Source organism: Agelaius tricolor, unplaced genomic scaffold, assembly GCF_023055355.1.
Source record: "Agelaius tricolor isolate 1412-34295 unplaced genomic scaffold, bAgeTri1.0.p SCAF_20, whole genome shotgun sequence".
In the NCBI taxonomy this organism is placed as follows: Eukaryota; Metazoa; Chordata; class Aves; order Passeriformes; family Icteridae; genus Agelaius; species Agelaius tricolor.
This window is the reverse complement of record NW_027269280.1, coordinates 3,606,580-3,621,963: the sequence shown is the minus strand read 5'-3', so window position 1 is coordinate 3,621,963 and position 15,384 is coordinate 3,606,580. Positions and strand designations below refer to the sequence as shown.

At 49.8% G+C, this 15,384-nt stretch overlaps 1 protein-coding gene and 1 long non-coding RNA gene across 14 annotated transcripts in view; one reads left to right on the top strand and one right to left on the bottom strand.

Moving 5' to 3' along the window:
• Positions 1-6,687: 6,687 nt before the first annotated feature.
• On the bottom strand, positions 6,688-8,107 carry LOC139598585 (uncharacterized). The gene is made up of 2 exons (XR_011681952.1): positions 7,138-8,107; positions 6,688-7,047 (listed from the first exon to the last, which is right to left on the bottom strand). It is a non-coding gene; the product is annotated as an uncharacterized lncRNA (long non-coding RNA).
• Positions 8,108-8,370: 263 nt separating this feature from the next.
• Positions 8,371-15,384, top strand: part of ATXN2 (ataxin 2) — a 49,879-nt gene continuing 42,865 nt past the window's right edge. For 6 of the 13 annotated variants that reach the window (XM_071445125.1, XM_071445123.1, XM_071445133.1 and 3 more), the window contains exons 1-2: positions 8,372-8,627; positions 15,224-15,260. In XM_071445125.1, the coding sequence (XP_071301226.1) occupies positions 8,515-8,627; positions 15,224-15,260 (150 nt within the window). In that variant the 5' untranslated portion in view covers positions 8,372-8,514. Of the gene's footprint in view, positions 8,628-15,223; positions 15,261-15,384 lie in introns of all 13 variants that reach the window. The other 7 variants (XM_071445131.1, XM_071445126.1, XM_071445130.1 and 4 more) reach the window with 2 other exon arrangements.

Here is a 15,384-nt window from a genome sequence, read left to right as displayed (position 1 = left end):
GGAGTGGGACAGCAAAGTGATTCTGTGAGCAGGGGCAGGACGGTGCCCTGGAGCCGCTGCTGTCCCTGCTGGGGGGGGACAGCTGCCAGCAGAGGAGGTGGCAGGGCTGCAGCAGAGGCTGTGCCACTGCAGGGCCAGGGAAAAGCCCAGCTGGAGCAGGGCCCCAGCCAGCAGAGCTTGGCAAAGGCTGGAGGATGCTGAGATGATTCACTCCAGCAGCTGCTCCCAGTGAGCACAGGGAGAGGCAGCTCCAGGGCCGGAGGGGAAGGTACAGGGGGACAGAGGGCTCTGCTCCCCTGCTTGGGAGGGAAGTTTTGGGCAGCTGGGGGTGAGCTGGGGCCCAGGGCTGGAGTGTCACTGCTCCATGACAGGAATGTTCCACCTGAGCCATGGCAAAGCTGGGTTGGCAGTTTGGGGTGACACACCTGACACTGCTGTTTCTGGTTCCGGGGTTTCATTCCTTTTTTTGTCCCTTGGGAAGAACCTGTCCCTTAATACCAATTAATCCCCTCCATGTCACCATTCTGCAGAGGAGCCAAAGTCCTGGGTGAGGTGACATCTCTGGCTTGTGCCCAAGGAAAACCTCGCACAGTGCTGTGAGCAGAGTGGACACAGAGGCAAAGATCCACAGGTGTCCATCTGTGTGAGCTGGAGCCCCCCACAGCCATGCCCTCCAAGGGGCTGCTCTGATCTCCCACACCCTTTACCTTTCCCCTGAAGCCCAAATCCCTAAGGCCCACTGGAAAATTCCTGCCTTGATCTGCACCAACTAATTTGTCTGTTTTCCCTTGAGCTCTGAGAAATTCACATCCATTTCCCCCAAAACCTCCTTCCCCTGTTGTTTTGGTTTTGTTTTGTTTTTTTTTTTTTCATAAATGGGCATTTTGGTCTAATAACTGTGTTTTAAAGGTAAACTCATGCAGCTGCTCCAAAGGAGATCCCACACCAGGACAGCCAGTGGTGTTTGGGATGTGTTTTGCAGCACAGGAGGGATATTTGTGTATTCCTCCCCCAGCCTGAATTCCTGCACACATTTCCCAAGGCAAGAATTGTGCTTGGGTTCACCCCAGAATCCAAGGAGCAACAGTAAAAACAGGGACAGGTTTGCTGGGAGCAGGAAGCAATCAGAGATATTTGCTTTCATTCCAGCAAAAACCCCACACCTACAGCTTCCTGCCCCTGCACCACCCCTGAGCAAACATTATTTATAGCAGCAAGAGCAGTTATAGCTTTGCCCCTTCTTGACCTGGAAGTAATTGGTTAATTGAGTTAGACAACAAACCTCAGCACACTGGCTTGGTTTCCTTCCACCTTCTCCCAGGGAGCTGGAGAGTCAAACTCCTTCCATCCCAAGCTGGTTAAAAACATCAAACACCTCCGGGAGAACAATGTTTACTTCCCCACCAGGAAATTGGGCCCTGTTGAAACTTCTTCAGGGCCAGCAGCTCCTCCAAAGCTGCTGCACCTGGGGGGTTGCTGCTGAGCTGGAGCTGAGGTAGGTGGGAGCTCTTTGGGGAGGGTTTCCTGAGCTCTGCTGAGGCTGGGAAGCTGTGGAAAGCTTTGCTGCTGCTGCTGGGAGCTGAGCTCTGAGCTCACCAGGAAACTGAGATTTTGGTCTTTGCAGGTTCAGTAATTTGCTGATTTGGTGGTTGGAGAGGTTCTCTGGGTTTGTGGGCCCGAGGGCAGTGGGTGAGGATGAGCTGTGTTAAGCACATGTTTTATTCCCAGCCTGAGATCCTGGTAGTGCTGATTTTTCCTGGAGACAGAGCTGGTTTCTTTGCTTGTTTTCAGTGTCCCTATGTGGTGGCAATGGCCTTGGAGGACAATGTCAGTCCTTGGTCTCCTGGATGCAAAGATGATGCTTTTGACAACAATTTAAAGGCCTCTGCCTCCCAGTCTCCTCTTCCCTCTTTTATGTGTTATTTGTGATATTTATCAGTCTCCACTGATGTGGGACACTCTTTGGGGAAGAAGAGCCTCTTGCCATGTACAGCAGAGGGGTTTAAGCAGGTGAAGGAAACCCTCTGGGTTTCCTTTTGGGAAAGGCTCCTCTTTGGGGTGCTGGGAGACCCCCACTTACAGGTGTGAATGAGGTTCCAAAGCATCTTCATGATCTGTGTGTCAGAGTTCTAAACCAAACCCACAATAAATCCTTTCAGCATCTACACCAGGATTAGATCTCCCAGAACAATTCCTCTGCACTACTGGGAATCTTAGCCCAACAGAATTAACTTAGGCTGGAGAAACTCCTGGTGCTGTTGGCTGGAATCCATGGTCTGTGTGGAGTCCAGTTGTGAGAGCTGGAGGAGCTGAGAGGGAGATGTGGCCAAGCGAGATGGGTGAGCTGGAGTTATCCACAGGACACAGGGATGCTGCTGCAGCTGGAGGGGAAGCTGGATGGTCTTGTCCAAGCACAGCTGTGCCAAGAGTTTCCCTCTGCAAGTGCAGGGCTTGCACAAGGAGCAAAGAGGACTTTTCCCAAGCAATTCTCTTTGGCAGCTTTCAAACGTGCTCTGGTTTTTGGTGAAGAACAAATCCCAGCTGGATTCTGCTTGTTCAGTGAAGGAGCACCAAGAGCCAGGTGCTGCCCTGGGATCTGGGAGCTCCTGGCCTCCAACCCTTCCTGAAAAATCCCCTCAGTTTCATCACAAGGAGCCAAACATCTTCTCCTCCTTCCAAAAAATCAATGTGGAGGAATGATCAATGGTGTAAAAGCCGAGGCTTACGTGGGAATGCAGGCAGCACTCTGCAATCACAGCATTTTCCTCTGCAGTGATCGAGTCAAGCTGCAGAAGCAGTTAAGAGGATTAGATATTTTTGATCATATTTGCAGCTGTTCTTGCTGTAACTGAGAGGAGAAATCCAAATGTGTCGCCCTGGGAAGTGAGTGAGAGCCTGGAAGGGCGTGCTCCCTTGGGACCCTGCAGCCAGGGGGTGCTCAGCCCCTGCTGCTCCCCAGAGCCACGAGGAGCTGTCATTCCTGCAGCTGCAATTGTGGCACTTGGCTCCCTCAGAGATCCAGGCTCCAGTGGAAACCTCCCTGTGAGCCTGCATGCAGGGCTCTGAACTGCAATGGTGGCTCCAAAATCTCTGAAGGCTGAGGTTTCCCAAGTGCCACAGCTTAAACAAGGAATGTTGTGGAAGCCCTGCCAAGTTCAGAGCCAGATGTGAGAGAGGAGATCCCTCCCTGGACATCACCAAGGATTTCCAGCACTGCAGTGCTAAGTAAGGAAAGCTAATTCCACTGTACAGTTAAATTTCAGTGTCTCATTTTCACACATTCAGCACTGTTGGAGTCCAAATAAAAATACCTGACTGTTCCCTTCAAACCCATCCCTGCAGAGATGCTGGGGATGTGCTGCCAGCACTGCAGTAGGAAGCTCCTCTGTTTTTCCCAAGGGACATTTCCAACAGGCCCTTGGCCCCCAGGATGGGAGTATGGGATCCATTCATCCTTTTTCCATTCTTCAATAGAAATGTGGCCAAGGAATTGGCTCCTTGAGCCATGTGGTTGCTGGAAGTGCTTGGCCCTGCTCACAGAAACTGCCTGGGCTTTCCCTTCTCCATGGATGGAGCCTTGGGTGATGCCCCTGTCCAGGACAGGGAGGTTCCTCCTGAAGCCAAAATCCCAGATCTGAGCCCCAGGTGAGACATCCCTGAGGAGGGGAAAGTTTCAGATCTCACTTTGAATTTCCCTGATGATTTTAGCACGGTGAAGAGGGGAAAGAGCACCAGAGGTAACAAATTCAACCCTTTCCAAACACAGTCATGTGGTTGTCATTTGCCAAAAACATAAACCACAATCATAATCCTAAATTTGTCCTTTGAGCATACCTGTGCCTGCTCTGTAGTAGTTTCCTTCTAATCCCCAGGGATTAATCCTGAAGTGCATTGAAACATCTGAGGTGAAGGGCTACAGTGGAAATTCCTTGCAGGCTGGTAATAATAACTGAAAGCTGCTCTGTGAAGCAAACCTGAGGCTGACTTGGTTTTTAATGGACATCTGTCTGTAGGGGGAAAAAATGCCATGGCAACTGGCTTTCTTGTTGGCACGGCAGCCTCAGCAAAGGGCTGGGGAGAGGATGGGTATGGGAGGGTCTGTGTGGCTGTGCTGGGAAACCTGGAGGTACAGCTCAGCCAGGCTGGGAGGCAAAGGTTGTTTATGCTCTGTGAGCACCAGATCTTGAGGGATTTAACAGCTAAATCTTGGCATAACGATTGCTTTGTGTGCTGCTGCTGCTGCTTAGCAGGAGCCAGGCTGGGTTCCCCCCTCCTTTTCCTAAAAATGTGAAATCTAAAGGCAAAAAGCGCCTGGTTGGAGATTTCCTGGCGTTTTGCTGGGCAGGGTTGGTGTCTCCCAGTTTGCAGCTCTGTCCCAAGAATCACTGCAGAGCCATGGCTTCATCAGATGGATCCTGGAGCTTTGCTGGCTGAGGAAGGAAATGCCCTTGCTGTGTCCAAGGCTCGTGGAAGTAGAGAGCAAGGGTCATTCAAGTGCTGATAATGGGTGCACAAGCTCTGGCACTGCTGTGCCTCCCTCCAGAGCTCCATGGACATCAGCACTTCCCTTCATCTCCTGTGGGTTGCAGGAGAAGCAGCAGGAGATGCATGGCCCAGCAGGGACATCCATCACCCTGGCTGCACTCAGCTGCAGGGCTGAGAATGGGGAAGAAATGGCAATAAAATTGCAAGTGCAGATCAAAAACTGCATCTGATGGGAGCTGGTCCCTGCTCAGAGCTGAGCTGGGAATTTGGGAGCTGGAGGCAAGATCAGGGTTGGAGGGGAAAGGCAGAGGTGGCAGGAGCTGTCCCACGTGGCTGGTTTGGAATTTGGGGTTTGGTTTTGCTGTGGCACCAATTCTGGTCTGGCCAGGGGTGTGTCCTCGGCCAGGACCGAGGGCAGCTTTGCTGACGAGCTACATCGTATCTCTCTGGGAAATGCTGCCCCTGTGTCAGCACCTGATTTGTTCTCTTAATTTCCTTCCAAGTGTCTGGAGATCCCCGTGCTCACAGCACTGCCCACAAAGCTTCACCCTCTGAGAGGAGGGGTGGGGATAATGGCACTGAACAACTGAAATCTCCAGGGAAAACACGCGTGTGGAAAAGCTCCGTTCTCTGAGCTTCCCCAGCAGCTGATTTCGCTCAGAGCAAAGCCCCGTGCCTGGGCTGCGGTCCCTGTGTAGCCAGGCGTGTTTTGTCTTGCTGGATGCTGCTGAGGATCAGCCCGGGTAGCTCAGGGAAGGCAGCACAAGACCAACAGCAGGTTAGATCAAGGAAATGTTACATCACACGGCACTTCCTGCTAAGTGCTGCTATTATCAGCCCCATTCATCTCCGCATGCAAATACAGCCTGCACACGTAGTCACACATCTGGAGGGAAACAGCAGTCCTGGAAAGGAGCAGCTCTAACCTGGATCCCACAGGAGAGGCAAAAGGGAACATGATTCTCCATTAGCAATTCTTTCCTTTCTCTCTTGACTGAATCCTGAATTTTTCTCCAGCTAAACCACCACATCCAGTGTTGGCTGCTCTTTGTCACATCATTGACACCCAAAGTGTCAGCTACAAATGGTGGGGAAGAGCAGAAAAAAGGGTGAGAAATTGATGAAACCAAGCCATAAAATAATAAATATTGGGAATGGTGGGCTATCAAGAAAAGCATATTCAGGAGAAAATAAAGGGAATGACGTGCCCTAACAGCAGTAGAACCCCTTTACACTGGGAATTTGGGGAGGTCACTGCAGACACAGGAAGAGCAGTGTCCCTGGAGAAGCTGGCTGCCACTGGAAACCACCCTGCAGCCTCTCTGGTGGTCACTGCTGAGCTATTTTAAATGATCACTTCTATATTTACTTTTAACCTGCTTTTTTATAAGGATGCTCAACAAAGAAAAAAGGGAGGACACAACGAAAGCCAAACAGAGCTTAAGAAAACAAAGAATACATTGAAGGGGAAAACAAGTCAAACTGCAACTGCTCTTGAGTCATTCCTGAGGATGTGAACACCAGCCTATTCATACCCTGCTTTCTGAGCCTGTAATGTCACCCTAAAATGTACTTTACTGTGCTCACCTCATGTCTTAGAGGCTGTCTCTGCCTGTGGAACTTGGTTCTGTGTTTTTTGACATTTTTGACTCTCAAGGGCTCTGTCTTTGCCCCACAGCCCCTTCAAAGTGCTGCAAACTGGTGCTTTTGTGGTTCTTAACCTTCAGGCACAGAAACAGTCACTAACTGCTGTGAGCATTCCAGGCTGGAAAAGCACTGAAGTGCTGTCCTCTAAAAACCCCACATTAAGTGACCTGGATGGGTTCTACTCACTCTCTTATCAAACTTCCTTGTGTTTTTTAACAACTTCCTTTACAAAGTTGCTCAAGGTTCAGGACTAACCCAAAGCTGTGCAACGTAGAAACAGCACCCTAAAGAGATTGGTTCACACAGTTATGGAATATCCTGAGTTGGAAGGGACCCATAAGGATCTTTCAGTTAAATTCTGGCCCTGCACAGACCCTTCAACATTTTTGTAGCCTCTTTTGGGCTCTATATATTTCTTATATTTTTATATACTTCTATATACTACTACAACTATTATTATTATTATTATTACTACTACTGAATTGTTATATATTGTCTAATATTGGTTAAGTGCTTTTTCATGCTAGTGGTTTTTACACAAATATATAGAAAGGATTGTTCTTAGCTGCTCTTAGGGATTTATTTATCCCATCACATACAGTGAACCAGATTCTTGCTCTCACAGTAAATGCTCCCAAAATTGGTGCCACTGGTACCCTTTGGCTCTGCAGGTGCTGATGTCTCCCACAGAAACTCTTGGGCTCCAGAAATCCTCAGTGTCCTTCTCACTCAGTTCTGTGGCTGTGAAATAGTGAAGCATCTCATGAGTTCATTGAAGGGATTAAAGAATGAAATTTCTTTAAATCACCATCTCTGTTAAGAGTATTTTCAATGGGAAAATTCTTCATGCTGAGCCCATTTTGGGTAGGATCTGTCATCTAGCTCATAAAGTGTTAACCACAAGGTTACTTGGGCCTGTGAGGTAAAACAAAACAATCAGTTTAAAAGGTAAAATGTAAGGAAAATGCTAATTTAAGAAAGCTGTTCAATATTTTATCTTTTTACCATTGTGTGCTGCCACCCACAACTCTTCCAACTGCATGGGAAAGCTGTTGCTTTAGGAGCAAGGTGTATAAATAATGCCTGCCTAAGAGCACGGCTCCTTTTTATTCCATTGGAATCCTGTGGGATTTCTAGAGCATTTCTATGAATAGATTAAACTCTGAGCATTTCGAGTAACCATGGCTATAAATCAATTTAGCTCTTGGTTTTCAAGTTACATCTGCTCTTACTAATCCTGTATGTGCATTTTTTTTTTTAATAGGACAGAGCAGGCTTTATTTTTGTGTATGGGTTTTTGGGTTTTGGTTTGGTGAAATTCCCACTCTGCACCAAGCAGGTTCCACACACAACCACTGCACCCTGGATTTCTGCAGGGAGCCTGCTGATGGTGGACAGGCAACACGGAGTGAGGGGAGAACTGGCATCTTGAGCTTAAATATTTTACCCATCAGCTCAAGGCAAATTTAAATTTCTTTACTACGAGGGGAAGCCCTGACTGCTCTGAAATCTGTAAGATGGAGGGGCACTGCAGGGAAAGCAGCCATCCTCCGGCCCCATCTTGCTTTCCCCCAGGAGCAGGGATGTGTTTGGCAGCGATGGCTCGGGCTCTCTGCGGATCGGGGCCTGGCGTCCTCCACCGGCCTTTCGCAGCCGGCCGGGGCTCGGCCATTTTTCCTCCATTTCGTTGTCTCTCGACGCTTGGTTTCTTTTGAACGATGCGCTGCGGCCCGAGCCCGCCGCCCTCCCACTGCCGCTCACTGGGGCCCGGGGAGGGGCGAGCGCGGCCGGGCCCCACCAGGCCGCGGCCTGCGGGGAGCGCAGCGCGGGGAGCGCAGCCCGCGGGGCCCGTGCGGGGCCGCCCCGCCCGGTGTCACCGGCGGGCTCGGAGGGGGCTGAGCTGGGCTCGGGGACTCTCCCGACCCTGCCGGGGCCTCACGGCCGGGCCGGGCGGGCGCTGCCGCCGTCCCGCGCCGCCGCCGCCTCACGTGTCCCCCCCCCTCCCTCCCCGCCCCTTCACCCGCCGCAGCACCGCCGCCGCGCCCTCCGACTTCCCGTAAAGAGTCCGCGCCGCCGCCCGCCCCGCGCCCGCCGCCGCAGCCCCACCGCCCCCCGCCGGCCCCGCGGGGGTGCCCCGAGCCCGCGGGTGTGGCCGCCGCGCCCCCCGGCCCCGCCGCTGCCCTCGTTCCGCGGCGCGGCCCGGCCGCCGCCCGCCCCCCCCCCGCGGATCCCTCCGCGCCGCGCTCCGCTCCCTCCGCCCCGCTCGCACTGTTTGGGAGCAACCGGCCGAGCCAGCGGCGCCCCGGCCCCGCCAGCGCAGCGCGGACCGGCCGAGCGCACCCAGCCCGGCGCGACCCCCAGCGCTCTCCCTCCCTCCTCGCCATGTCCCTCAAGCAAGCGGCGGCGGCGGCGCAGCCCGCCGGCAACAACCGCAAGCCCCCCGGCGGCGGCGGCCCCGGCCTCCCGTCAGCCGCGGGGAGGCAGAACATGGGCAGGTGGGTGCGCAGTGCCGCGGGACCGGCCCCGGCTCCGGCCCCGGGCCCGGCGCGGGCGCCGCTCGCCCGCCCCCGCCGCCCCCCTCCCCCCCGCCCTCGCCCCGCACCGGCCTCCATGGGCGGCGGCGGCCGGGGAGGGGGGCCGCGGGGCCCGCAGCATGGCGGGGCCGGGGCGGGGGCCGCGATGGCGGCGGGCGCGGCGCTCGCGGCCCCGTCGAGGGGGTTCCGCAGTGCCGGGGCGAGGCCGGGCCGCGGCCGGTGCCCTTCAGGCGCGGGGAGGGCACGGCGCGGAGGCTCCATTTCGGCCCCCCGCGGGGCCCGGGGCGGGGGGCGCCGCTTCCCCCGGGCCGACGTGACCCGCCTGCTGAGGAGGGAGCGGGGGGAGCGGGGGGCGCGGGCCGCACGTGTCGGGGCCGGCGCGGGAAGGGCCGCGAGCGATGGCGGCGGGGCCGGGGGGCGGCCCGGGCGGGGAAGGGGGCGGCGATCCGGCCCCGCGATGGCGGCGCAGCGCCCTCGGCTCACCCGGGGTGGAGGGGGGGGGTGTGGGGTGGTGATTTTTAGATTTTAAAATTTATTTTAATATCTAGCGATCGTTATTATTTGTAATATTTTAATTTTTTTTCTTAGTATTTTTATTTGATTTTTTTTTTTTAATAATGGAAATCGCAATAAAATTCTCGCGGGAAGGCGGGCCGCGCCGCGCCGCTGGATGGTGGCTCCAAGCGCGGCCTCGCTTTTTCCCGGATTTTTGGGGCAGGAATCTTGCAGAGGCTGAGCCCTCTCCTCGCCTCCCCCCCCCCCGCCCCACGCTCGCTGCCTCTGGAAGATTGATCCCGCTCCTGCTCTCAGATCATTAGCTACGCAAATCCACTCACATTTTCCCCCTTTCTTTCCCTCAAATAATAAACTCTATAGCGCTGTGAATTTTTCCGGGGCTGCGGGGGTCATAACAAACGATGAGAGCAGGACGTTAACAGTTCTGAAGGTCACAGTCACTCAGAGTAGTTTCATTTCGAGTTTTATTCATCTTCCTCTTCAACTGGACGTTTATTCCCACTCGGTTTTGTGCACTGGCAATAAAACAGAATTTACAGTGGCCCCATTGTTGGACATCACTGGAAATAGGGTTTTACTTTGTTCCCAGCCAGTGGAACTGGAAGCGGAAGAGCTTTGGAATGGTATGAAAAGGACAAAATAAATAACAACAACAATACCTCAGCAGCTCAGAGCACCGATTTAATAGTTTTTTCATATGGCATTAGGTGGGACGTGATGTTTATTGGGCTCTGTCCCTGCCAACTCACCGTGGCACTGTAGAGGTTAACGTGAAGGGCAACAAAACCTCCAGCTTATTTTTTAAAATTCAGCCTGATGGCGAGCACTTGCCCCCACAAATCTGGGCACGTGAGCTTCAAATTCTCTCCCAAGTTTAAGATTAAAGCCACTGGATTTCTCCAACCAGTGTTGCCTTTCTGGTTCTATTGGATAAATTCCATTTCAGAACTCCTTAGGGGGTTCTGATGGGGCTGCTGAACAACTGATGTGTTCCCTCAGAGGTGTTCATGCTCTTTCTTTCTTAATTTTTCAAGTTATTTCTGAATGGAGGGTGTGTAAAATCACACTGCTGGAGCCCCATGGAGCACCTTCAGAGAACTTCCCCTACACCTGTCCTTGGTCTTTTGGGGAGTGCCAATTCAAAGATGGTTCATGCTGTAAATCTGGCCACGTGAATGAAAAGCTGAGTGGCTTTTCTGTTCAGAAAAATGAAAATTTAGGTGGCCTGCATCTTGGTGTCAATTTGATACATTATACTCTTTAATAAAAGCTTAAACATCTCCAGTGTATGTCAAGCTTTCTGCCCAGCAACTCGTTTCCCTGCAGCACTAACATTCCCACGAAGGAAAAATAAATTACTTTTCATGGCTAAGTTGCTCCTGAAAGCTTAGTTTGGGCAGAAAACTCATTGATAATTAACTGTCCTAGGCCTGATTTTCTGTGTTACTGGAAGAATTGGGCTGAGCACTTGTCCTTCTCCCTCTGCTCATGAGGGGAGGGTCAGCTCTGCTCACTGCCTTGTCTCCATGGGTTCACACTGCTGCACATCTGTATTTCAGATTAGAAAAGGGAAAATCCCGTGTGAACAGCCAGTGTTCTTTACTATCCTATTAATTGCTTTTAGACAAAGGGAAAAAATCAGAAATGAAGGCATCCTTGAAGGTGTTTGAGATAAGAAAGAAGGATTAATACCTTTATGATCAAGAGGCCCCAAGTGAGATGCTGTGTTTGTTTAATGTGCACTATGGCAGATGGGCTTGGGCTGCAGGGGAGATGCCAATAGCACAGCAAGCTGTAAATAGGGAAAATGTAGACTTGGTTCTCAAACTTGCTCCCTGTGCTATCAGAACATTATCTAACATCCACTTTCTGTGTTGGAGTGGAGTTTTGCTGTTATGCAAGCACAGGAGGGTTATCTGTCCTCTGGCTGCAGGTTGCATCTATCCCAGCCTTCCTCCATCTCCATCCTTTTTTTGTTCATTTTTTCCCCATTGTTATTTTATCTGAAGGCAAAACACCTTAGGGTCGGGGTTTGGATGTTTCTTGTCGTGTTACAATTGTGGCAGAAGGGATTTTTCATTTGGGTAACTTGCTTGCCTGACTGGGCTTGGGTATCCTGTAAGAATACATGGAGTTACTGCCCTTTAAAAATGGCTTTTTCCCATCAAAAAGGTAAAACTGAAACCACCCCGTGGTTCAGTTTTTAAAGAAAATGACAGAAACTTCTTACCTCCATTTATTTTCCTTTTTCCTTGACATCCCTTTCTTGAGAGCATGGTGACCATCCTGTTCAGAGGGAAGGGGAGGGGAATGTTGAGTGCCAAGGTGCTGGAATTTCAGGGCAGTGTGAGCTGGAGATCTGCTCACACGTGCCAGTCCCAGGTTTTTGAGTTGCTTCTGACATCTTTGTGTGGGTTTTAGTGCAAATGTGCTAAACTGCTGAGCACAGTGACTGCTTAACCTGCAGGCCTCTTTCCTTATCACTGTGAGTGCACTTTAGGGTGCACCCTGGTTTTGAGTAACTTTTAATTTAACAACTGATTCATGGCAGTGTCTGTGAAGGTTCTCCAATGACTAAGCCCATCAAGAGGTTCCAGGTGTGCACTGGGCCAGACTTGAGTCAGGTTGTTCAATATCCAGATGCTGTAGAAGCTGTCACCCTGTGTGGAGACAGGAATTGACATTATTGATGTCAGTAGTGGGGGAAAAACTACAGAAAATAAAGCTGCAGGACTTCTTGCATAATCTTCATTTGACATCTTCGATTCATTTGACTTTACAGAGCCAAACACTGCAATGAAATAAAACCTTGCACTTCAGATTTCTCCCTTAGAAGAAAAGCTTTGCCAGCTCTCTGCACTAAAGTTCTTTGGAGTACCCTGTAAATTTGCTTTCCAAGCTGCAGCAATGTCAGTCAGTGCTCCAGAAACATCCATTCCCACTTTAAATTCAAGTCTTTGTAGCTACATTTCTGCTCCAGACATTAATTGCAGCGTGGCTGCATTTATTTCTTAGTTTCAAAGTGAAGATGCTGCTGGAAAGAAAACTGGAGACTTTCTTTCCCATCCAGGAGTGACTTTGTTTCCCTTGCATTAACTGGGAAAATACAAATGCGTGACCTTGTTTTGCTTATCCAAACACTCCACTTGGCATGTAAACATTAAGGAGGGAGGTGAGGGATGCTGAGGAAATACTCATAAAAATAGAAAAAAATGTGCAAGTTGCTGCTGGGAAAAAAAAAAAAAAAAAAAACCCAAACAACATTTATAGTGCAGCTTTTGGGCCCTGATGGAGACTTTGCTTCTTGGGGTGTAACTGCTGGAGCCAAGGGGTTGGCACTAAGTTTTATTGCTCAGTTGTTACTTTGTCCAGAGTTTGTGACTTTGCTACCCCAAAGCAAAGGGTTTCCAGCTTGGATTTGCCAGGCTGTCCTGCCTTCCCCTAGGTTTACCTTTAACCATGTATCTGCAATGCAAAATGAAATTTTTATTTAAATTTTGCTATATTTACCCTAATGAAAATAGGGTTTTAGGTAGCAGTGCTAAATTGCTACTGAGCCTTCCTAGATTCCCCCACCTCCATTTCTTTGTGTTACTCTCCTGTTCCAAATTATGTTAAACATCTGGCAAAACCCATCTACCTTCTCCTTTTGTAAAGGTCCTGAGGGGTTTTTTTCATATGTTGCATCAAAGATATGTCAAATGATACTTTGAAATTGATTCTTCACCTATTGGAATATGAAACTCAAGTTGGTGGCTTTGGTTTTAGCAGAAGATGCAGTTTTGGCTAAATTGTTGCATGGGTAGGATTGGTAAATATATTTCTTTTCTCATCTTGGAGAATGTGTTGGTTTTTTTTTTTTTTTCCCAATGGTTTGTGATTAACAGTTGTAGCTGGAAAATGGGAGGTCAGATCTATAAAGAGACCTGATAGATCAGAGAATTTTTGCTTTAATTTTTGGCTGATGTAGAGGCTGGGAGTTCTTGCTGATGTGGATGTGCACAATCAGTTTTTTTTTCTTGAAGAAGTGTGGGTAGGAACAGTAATTTTGGAAATGTGGTAAGAGATGGAAAATCTGGAATACTCTGGTTGATGCTTAGAGGGAATACTCCAGACTTTCTGCCCAGTCTAGCAACCCAGTTATTTTCAGGTCTAAGAATACTTTGTCACTAAAAATGGGAGTGATTGCTCTTGCAAAGACACGAAACTCTTTCACTTTTGATCTATAGCTGATGGAGGAAAAGGAGGAACTTCTAAAATCTATGAGGGCAGCAGATGGAACTGGTAAAATCGTTTGACTTTGGCCAAGTTCTGAGTGACCGTGGTGATCACATTTTTGATTGTAGTAGAAAGACAAATCAAACTGGGCTGTGGCTCTTATGTGGGGGTTCCACATCTGGTGAAATGACTTTCAGATAGAGAAGGGTCTGAATATTATGCAAAAATGTTGTTTCATGTTCACAAAGCTTTAGTTCTCTCAGAGGCCATTTAACAAATGTCAGATTTGGTAAATGCTGAGATTTGCTCCAGAGCAAGACTGACATTGTGAAGCTGCCCTATGGAAAGTTAAGGCTGATGGGTAGTTAAATAAAGGTTATTTGCATTAGAGCTTTTTTTGGTGAGATTAGCTCTCTGCAATATCCTGAAAATGCCTGCTGGGCACCCCAAATCTGCAGTTCTGCCATCAGCCAATGCCCTCAGCATGTGTGATGCTCTGAGCCCACAGTTCTGATGCAGAAGCTTGTTGGAAATGAGTCAGGTGATAGTTTAGTGGTTTTTCATTTTTTCCTCATTAAGGCCTTTCATGGCTCTCTGATGGCTTTGCTTATTTCGGCAGAATTTATTGAAGGGTTATTTATGCTCACTGAGAGAAGTTCCTTTGATTTTTTGACTACCCTGTGAGCTCTCTTTTATAAGGGCCTGTTATTCTGGGGGGTAGGGTGTATTCAGCCCCAGCTTGGTGTTTTTAAAAGCATTTCAATGCAGTTGGCATCTAATGAAGGTGTTCAGGAGCTCTGAGCAGCCTGGTCTAGAGGAAGGTGCCCTGCCCATGGCATGAGGATACATCTTTGAGGTCCTTTCCAACCCCAGCCATTCCATGATTCTCTGACATCCAGCTGGATTTAGATTTCAGTGTTGTTTAGATAATACCAGGCATGATTCTTCAGGTGTCTTTATTGGAGTGGTTGTGTGTCAGTAAGGTGAGTCTATTTAAAAAATTGAGGAGTTTTTTTAATAGAACAGAAGATTTATTTTTGCCTCACATTCCAGTGAGTGCTCCTGAAGTCATAACACAAATCGAAATCACTATGAGGAGTCTGTGAAACTGGGACTTCTTGGTACAAGGGAGGAGCTTAGAATTAAGGCACACCAGTGGAGTTGAAGAATTGGAACTGTTGGGGACTTTTTCAGCTGCAGGGATGATTTGGGGCTCAGGTCCTGGGGTGGAGGACACAGAGTGACCCCTGCCAGGGTGTTCTGAGCCTGGTGCCCTGAGTGCTACACCCTGACAGATTGGCTTTAGCCATTGGTATTTTTGGGGCAATGGACAGAATTAGTTAGAACTGAGCTCTGTAGGTGGAACCTCACAGTCAGGGCTCCTCTGGGGTCTGTGGCAGGGTCACTTTTTTGGGTGGCCCAAACCTGACTCAGTGACAGCATTTGGAGCCTCCTGACTCAAGGATGGGACCCTGTGCTGTGTAGGGCTTGAGCCTGATCTTGTCTTTGTGTGCCATAAAATTTTGGAATTTGCTTTAGTTGCAGGATTATTCTTTTATTCTTCCTCTGATTTTATAAACTTAGTACTTTTTCTTCATTTTATCCTTTAATTTGTCACAGGTACCCCCCTGCCTGCTGATAGCTCAGCAGGTTGGAGATAACCCCAGTGGGTCCTTGTCAGGCTCTGCTCTCTGGGAGTGCTGCTTTTCCCAAGCCCATTCCCAGCTCTGAACTGGGATGGGGTTGGAATTCTTGCTGGGTAGGAAATGGAGCAGTTCCAGCAGCTCTTTAATCACCTGCCATGTGTGTGTGTTTCATTGCAGAGGCCGCAGCAGTGGCAAAGGACCACCTCAGCCTACGGTGAGTTTGTGCTTTGTGCTCTTTGTGCCAGGGCAGGGCAGGGGAAACAACTGAGCTGAATGGCAGCTACTGGAATATTCTCTCCATTGCTTTCCTTGGGATACCGTGGTGGGTGGATACTTTA